The sequence below is a fragment of the Mizuhopecten yessoensis genome, unplaced genomic scaffold (genome assembly GCF_002113885.1).
Source record: "Mizuhopecten yessoensis strain PY_sf001 unplaced genomic scaffold, ASM211388v2 scaffold8157, whole genome shotgun sequence".
Taxonomy (NCBI): Eukaryota; Metazoa; Mollusca; class Bivalvia; order Pectinida; family Pectinidae; genus Mizuhopecten; species Mizuhopecten yessoensis.
The window spans coordinates 9,735-17,747 of record NW_018407407.1 but is presented as its reverse complement, the minus strand read 5'-3'; the positions used below and the strand labels follow the sequence as shown (position 1 = coordinate 17,747).

General features: G+C 40.6%; 1 protein-coding gene across 1 annotated transcript; it reads left to right on the top strand.

Annotated features, from left to right (window-relative positions):
• Positions 1 to 596: 596 nt before the first annotated feature.
• On the top strand, positions 597 to 3,822 carry LOC110455202 (interferon alpha-inducible protein 27-like protein 1). The gene is made up of 3 exons (XM_021505184.1): positions 597 to 772; positions 1,525 to 1,599; positions 3,383 to 3,822. Exons 2-3 carry the CDS (start codon positions 1,536 to 1,538, stop codon positions 3,697 to 3,699), a joined length of 381 nt encoding a protein of 126 aa, XP_021360859.1. The 5' UTR covers positions 597 to 772; positions 1,525 to 1,535; the 3' UTR covers positions 3,700 to 3,822.
• The last annotated feature ends 4,191 nt before the right edge of the window (positions 3,823 to 8,013 follow it).

Below are 8,013 nucleotides of genomic sequence, written 5' to 3'. Positions count from 1 at the left end.
AACTTCTACGTCAACCCAATCTTTATATTGTATTATTGTAGCAGCGAAAGTATTACCTGTGCATGCCATACAATTGGTGTCTATGTTGTAGCCAGCAATGAGTAAAGAGGAAAAGAATACAAAAATGCGTCGTTAGATGATAAATATGAAACATGAAAATACAAACATGAACACGCAAGGCGCCGGTGTTTGAGTTTCTATTGATTTCCCTTACCCTTTTCAATTAATAAATACACCAGGTGCACTAGTTCATCTTTAGGTGAAGAGATCTGTCATTGTACGGATATTATACCTAAGTACTACAACAGTATATATATGTACTAACAGTAAAGCGCTGTAGAGACGCTGATTCTAGCTAGATAGAGCGCTATATCAGATGTTGTATATTATTACTAGTATACCTAAATTATACAACAGTATATCTATGTACTGTAAAGAGCTTTCGAGTGGCTTATTCTAACTAGATAGAGCGCTATATCAGATGTTATAAATTAGTATTAGTATACCTAAGTTATACAGCAGTATATCATCTGACAAATATTTGTGTTTGTTGACTTAACCGATAGTTCAGATTAGATACAGAGTACACGTTTTGACATATGAATAGCCAGTTACGTCATCACTAACCAATGATATACTGACAGGTTTGGCTTCGTGAATCGGAAGGTAGTGACGATACTCGACACCGATACTCTGACAAATCCCAAGGGCGACATTAGCGGACATTATTTTTGAGAACCTCATTTCACGGCGGTGTGAAGGATTTCTGAAGGTAAGTATGTTGTAATCATGTTGTTTGACAATTGTTAGATGTAAAAAAGAAACCGTATGATGAAAGGGATCTGTAGTTTGTGTAACTAATTAATCTGGTATATAGACATGTTGAGTAGTACCTACCCTTGCAGTGTGAGGCGACCATTACCGGTTCTTTACTCATGATATGTAGCAAGAACAATGCTTATAAATAAACTGAATTTTCAATCTGTTTTAACAATCTCTTATAAGTAAGCATGCTAGTTGATATAAAGGTGTTCAAAGATATATTTAACTGTAATTCATGGTTGACACAAAGTTATGTAGTCTGCTGGAATGATGTAGGGTTATTTCTTGGATTGAATATTAATAATAATAGAAGATGTTTATATAGCGCCATATTCTTGTGAAGCTAGCAGCTCTAAAGCACTTTACAAAATACAGGACCTGTTTTGTACATGCAATTAAAATAAAATACATACAATATTATATAGAATATAAATACAATTAATATGTTATAAAATAAAATTAATATTTAATATTCATAAATTGCTTATTTAATAGATATAAGATCAAAACACTACCAAATGTATATAAATAATGATTGAACAAAAGCTTTCGATGAATTTAATTATAGAACATTTTACACACTAAGAGAGCAAATTTACCTTGGATGCATTTCAACGACAAACATTGATATGTTGATAAATTGATGATGTAGTGTTATTTCCTGCTTTGAAATATAACCAATTCCCTTTGTTTTTTACACAGATTTCATAAGGATGAAGACAAGTCATTGTGTCATTCTATATCTTGTCATCCTAACAGGAGTCACTCCAATTAACGGTGAGCGTGATAAGAGTTTCCCCTAGTCATGGTGAGTGTGATAAATATCACCCCTAGTCATGATGAGTGTGATAAGTGTCAACCTTTGTCACGGTGACTGTGATAGGGGTCACCCCTAGTCACGGTGAGTGTGATACATGCCACCGCTAGCCATGGTTAGGTTGATTAGTGTCAACCCTAGTCACGGTGAGTGTCATAAGTGTCATACCTAGTCATGGTTTGTGTGATAAGTGTCAACGTTAATCATGGTTAGTGCAATAAGTGTCACCCCTAGTCATGATGAGTGTGATAAGTGTCATCCTAAGTCATGGTTAGTGTGATAAGTGTCATCCTAAGTCATGGTTAGTGTGATAAGTGTCACCCCTAGTCATGGTTAGTGTGATAAGTGTCACCCCTAGTCATGATGAGTGTGATAAGTGTCAACCTTTGTCACGATGAATGTGATAGGTGTCACCCCTAGTCACGGAGAGTGTGATAAGTGTCACCCCTAGTCATGTTGAGTGTGATAAGTGTCACCCCTAGTCATGGTGAATGTGATAAGTGTCACCCCTAGTCATGGTGAGTGTGATAAGTGTCACCCCTAGTCATGGTGAATGTGATAAGTGTCACCCCTAGTCACGGTGAGTGTGATAAGTGTCACCCCTAGTCATGGTGAGTGTGATAAGTGTCACCCCTAGTCATGGTGAGTGTGATAAGTGTCACCCTTAGTCATGGTGAGTGTGATAAGTGTCACCCCTAGTCATGGTGAATGCGATAAGTGTCACCCCTAGTCATGTTGAGTGTGATAAGTGTCACCACTAGTCATGTTGAGTGTGATAAGTGTCACCCTTAGTCATGGTGAGTGTAAGAAGTGTCACCCCTAGTCAATGAGAGTGTGATTAGTGTCACCCCTAGTCACGGAGAGTGTGATAAGTGTCACCCCTAGTCATGGTGAATGTGATTAGTGTCAACCCTAGCCATGTTAAATGTGATAAGTGTCACCCCTAGTCATGGTGAATGTGATAAGTGTCACCCCTTGTCATGTTGAGTGTGATAAGTGTCACCCCTGGTCATGGTGAATGTGACAAGTGTCACCCCTAGTCACGGAGAGTGTGATAAGCGTCACCCCTAGTCATGGTGAATGTGATTGGGGTCACTTCCTGTCACGGTAAGTGTAGTAAATGTCACCTTAGGTCCTGGCGAGTGTGGTCATGTCACCACTTGTTAACGGTTAGTGTGATAAGTGTCACCCCTAGTCATGGTGAATGTGATAGGGGTCACTTCCTGTCACGGTAAGTGTAGTAAATGTCACCTTAGGTCCTGGCGAGTGTGGTCATGTCACCACTTGTTAACGGTTAGTGTGATAAGCGTCACCCCTAGTCATGTTGAGTGTGATAAGTGTCACCCCTGGTCATGGTGAATGTGACAAGTGTCACCCCTAGTCACGGAGAGTGTGATAAGTGTCACCCCTAGTCATGTTGAGTGTTATAAGTGTCACCCCTAGTCATGGTGAATGTGATAAGTGTCACCCCTAGTCATGTTGAGTGTGATAAGTGTCACCCCTAGTCATGGTGAATGTGATAAGTGTCACCCCTAGTCATGGTGAATGTGATTAGTCTCACCACTAGTATTGGAGAGTGTGATTAGTGTCACCCCTAGTCACGGAGAGTGTGATTAGTGTCACCCCTAGTTTGGATAATCATGTGCATAATTAACATCACCCTAGCCATTATTTGTATGATAAGTGTCATACCTAGTCGTGGTGTATTTCGATATAAATGAGTTGATTTATTTCCATGTTCAGGTTGGTGTTGGACTGACGTAGCATTGGCTGCTGGAGGTGCAGTTGCGGGGGTTGTAGCCACCCCCGTTGTAGTGTCCGCTGGACTAGGGGCAATTGGTTTTTCCGCCGCTGGAACCGCTGCCGGGTCCACTGGAGCTGCTCTAATGTCAACCTATGGCGGCAGTATCGCCGCTGGCAGTGCCGTTTCTGTGATGCAGTCTGTAGGGGCTGCTGGTGTAGGATTAGCCGGAAAGGCTCTAGGGGGCGCTGTGGTCGGCGCTGCTACCTACGCCGCAGGTGGAAGGAATTGTGATCCAAAGGAAATCGAATGTAACTGACTAAAGTAATTGAAATATAATAGCGTTTTTCGAACACCTGACGACAATCAGTAGAATCGACATCGGGTCAAAATATTTCACATTGTTACACATAGCATGGAATAAATATATAATTTTGTACCTCCTAAATCCTTCCAAGAACTCACTGCAGCATCAACCACCTAGCATCATGCTAGCCTTAATTTATGACATGCAATGAAGCTCAGTTCACTTAAATAATAGATAACACACAGACAATGGTATTGGCGTAATTGGCTAACCTTTATCAGGATGCCGTAATTTTTTTTTTTTATCTTTGATCTAAATTTCAATACATTTATTATATCATAAAATATTATTTTAGTGAAGGTGCGGCAAAAGATACCGCCATAAGACATCACCGATGACGCCGCCACCCAAACTGCATGTTATCTCATAGTATTTTGCACAAATGTGATCACCACTAATAACGAACAACAAGATATATATACGAATAAGTCAACTCAACAAAATTGTTGAAGTTAATCCGTACATACTACACTCTTACATTTAATTAAATGGCAATAGTGTTATTATATGTTATTTAACAGCCATTCGGCTCATACAAACAAACTTTAACAAAACCAACATAGACGAGCGTCCCGCTACTATGTCTTATTGGTATTTGGTTTACATAATGGAACTACCCGTTGCAACCGTATTAACTAATCAGATGACTAAATGCTACAAAACATGGATATACAAGATATTCGGAAAATAACCAAACACTTTGAACTAATAATAATCTGTTCCTACCAGTACAAATGCTTGCTGCCGAAGACGAATTTTGTGACTGGGCTTTTTAACACCAATCGTCAGGTCAATGAGTCTCCGCAGGAATGCTTTACCTGCTGAGATGACCGAAGTAGCAAATTTCAAAGTACCAATGAGAGACTGAATTTCTTTTTACGCTTTTTGAATGAGGAACATAAAGCCTGACATTTATAGAGTGTATCCAGTGGGAGGCAAGCTTCCATTAAAATAGCATCCAGAGTGATGCCAAGGAATGGCATGACTTGGTCAGGGCCAAATGTTTTTTCAACCGACAAAGGTACTCCTAAGTGCCGACATAACGCCTGCAAACCTGACAAGACTCTACGGCACTGCTCTGGTGTATTTTCTATGAATAGAAAATCATCCAGTACATGAATGATAGCGCTAGCACCCAACTGTTGGTATGCAATCCACTCGAGTGCTGTGCTGAACTCTTCAAAGCTCCTGCAACGTTCTGCTAACCCCATCGGTAAAGATTTATCAAAGTAAAATTTGTTATTCCTTCTGAAGCCTAAAAGATGATGGTTTGATGGATGAATGGGAATGATTCTAAAAGCAGATTCAATGTCGGTCTTGGCCAAAAAAGCATTACTGGTCCCTTTGATGAACAAAATGGCATCATTATAGTAGCATAATGCACAGAGGAATATTCCTCTGGAATACCATCATTAAGTCCCCATGAGGATAGCTCAAATGATGGATTAATCGATACTTTCCCTTTTCTTTGTTTGGTACCACACCTAATGGACTTAAATGCATATTGGGAAAGGGAGATATTTCAAAAGGACCAGCAATGCGATTAGCCTGAAGCTCAGCTGTCTATTATATGGGGCATCTCATATGTAGACTTCAAATTGTTGCAAGATCTTCCAAACGAGTCACCGGTAAAAGTGATTTTAAAACCAGATGTAAAACCGTCAACCAAATAGGCAGCCCTTTCCGCGTCATAACCCTGGAGCAGACTGGCCAAATTAGAAGACTTAACGGGGGAAACAGGTAGAGCTATAGGGACCTCTGTTTTGGACCCGAAACAATCGCGACCCATTGTTGTGGTGCCGACCTTCCCTCTGTTGACCCCGAAAAGGATTGTTAGAATGAGGTGGTCCAGAGTTGTCGGACTGTTCAAACACACAGTTCAGGAAATGACAATCTTTCGCAGAATGTTTCGACCACATGTTCCACATTTGTGAGCAAACTTACAACCCCCACAGTACAAACCCCTTAAGAATTTGAAACACAATCCCCGGTGGGCAGTTGGTTTTTGTGGTGAGGGTGTGGTATGGAACTTTCGAGTCACTGCCTCATGCCATAACTCCATTTGCATGGTGTCCCAAGACAAAGAGGAGTTAGGTACTCGGAGATGCCGGAAGCGCTTGTCATACCACGCCCAGTCTGCTTGTTTCAGGGCCAAATTACGAATGAGAGAAGAATATTTTAACAACTCCGTGAATGCAGTTGGATATTTCTCTGCATACACCGCCATGAAAACAGTGAAATTTGTAGTCCATTCGTCAATGGTCATAGACTTTTTAGTAGTAGTGTTTTGTTTCTGTACCCACCGCAGTGCTGGAGCATCCCCCTCTTCATGTTGTACCACCATTTCAAAAGCAGGAGGTATCTTATCAGTTAATGTGTTCATATCGACAAAATTGTTTGCCCATTTTGTTTTAATTTTTTTTTTGCAGACACCAGTTGATTAAGAGGTATGGTGCTGGAATGAAATGGCTCATTGGATCAGGGGAATGCTCCTGCAAATTGCAAAGCAATAGACGCTGCAGACTGTGTATGACACCCACCATTGGCAGAGGTCAGTGTGGGCCCCAGGTCATGTGTCTGTGAAGGCTCTTGGCTGAGCATAGTGGTCTGCTCCATGGTCACTGATGATGACACCGGTGTGGCACTTAGGTTCGTCACCTGCGACGTATGTGGTACCACATGTGGTGGTAAGTGGGGTTGTGGTTCCTGCATCTGTGAAGATGTTGAAGGGCCTGTTGTGGAAATGTTGTGTCGTTGACCTTGAAAGGGCTGGGTTTCACGATGAAATTGAAGACGAGCTTCTTCAATACCTGCAATGAAAGCCTTCTAACCATGCCTTGCAACTGAGCGGAATATTGATTTAAATATGCCGGATCTTCAACCCGTGATGGTGCATCTGTGGTAGTGGGGGTAGCCGGTAAAGTCCGAGTTGGTGGAGCATATGGCTTTGCCACAGCCGCCCGTCGCCTTGGAGTGACCTCCTTTGAGCTCCTAATTTTTGGAGCCATAACTTACAATAAAAAACAATACAGAGCGCAGAAAACGCTAACAGCAACACTAAGAATAACAAGTGTATCAAATATGCAAGTGTAAAATAAGTATGCCCTTTGAAATGTTAAAATGAATTCATACAGAAACTACCTGTAATGATATATATCTGCCTTTTATATAGAACTGTTAAACAACCATAAATACATGAACACCAAGGGGTAAACTGCTTTTTATATGTATATCCAGTAGTAATATTAAGTTAACCCCCTAGGAGTCGCCCAAAAGGAGTGCCCAGACAAGGGTCACACCGTTATTTTCTGATCATTAGTGTACGGCCGATTTTATACCTTCATATGAAAATGAAGTATGGCGTATATGTAAACTGCAAGCAGTGAACATGATCAACCGACACCTGGGACCCAATACTAATTCAAACATTATTATGACAATATATTTTGTAAAAAGTGTATATGAACACAAAAGGAAAGTGGCAATGAGTTATTAAAATAATCATCAAAAGAACTGAACATTTACCATGAAAATTAAATTGCCACTCGAAATGTGTCGCCCAAAGGAGTGTTCAACGAGAACCACATCTGTACTCTTTAAATCTGACACATGAACACAATTAGAAGTTGTGAAAATAAGACACTGTATTAAAAAATGGGCATATTTACCCAGTATTACACAAAGGAAGCAAATTAATAATGCCCTATACATGGCACTAACAGTGGTGGTGTGAAAATAAAATAGTATGAAAATAAATGCATACGAATCATACATATGTGTCAGGAACAACAGTCACTTGTAAAGTACAAGTCACATATTGATCAAAGGGGGGATAACCACTACAGTCATGCATGGCATGGGTGGGCCGCTTGGTTGGGATGTATAAGGGAAGTAACACGTCCATATCTCTAAAGTCAAAAGATAAACAATTGGACAATCGCACAAGAGAGTGGTATCGAAAGCTATCTTTTCAGTGAATGAATAACACAACCTCTCATTGAGTGATAGTAAGGTTTGATATTGTCAAAATGGACCCCATCATTACCGTAAACGGCCGTTGGATCCCACAGATCCCGATACTGAGACCAAAAAGTCACCTCCGCCATGTTTACAAATTCCTCAGCTAACATCTCGTTTGCTCTCAACACACGGCTATTGTAGATGTCGATAGTGACGTCGCCCTTATGTTTCCTAGTTTTCCCTCGGGGAAGGAGATGACAAACGCTGACATGTTTGATGTGTGATTTTAAGATAAATTCGACCAAC

Coding starts and splice junctions, on each gene's coding strand:
- LOC110455202 (XM_021505184.1), top strand. CDS start 1,536: ATGAAGACAAGTCATTGTGTCATTCTATATCTTGTCATCCTAACAGGA. Junction 1,600..3,382: donor AGGAGTCACTCCAATTAACG/GTGAGCGTGATA, acceptor TTCCATGTTCAG/GTTGGTGTTGGACTGACGTA.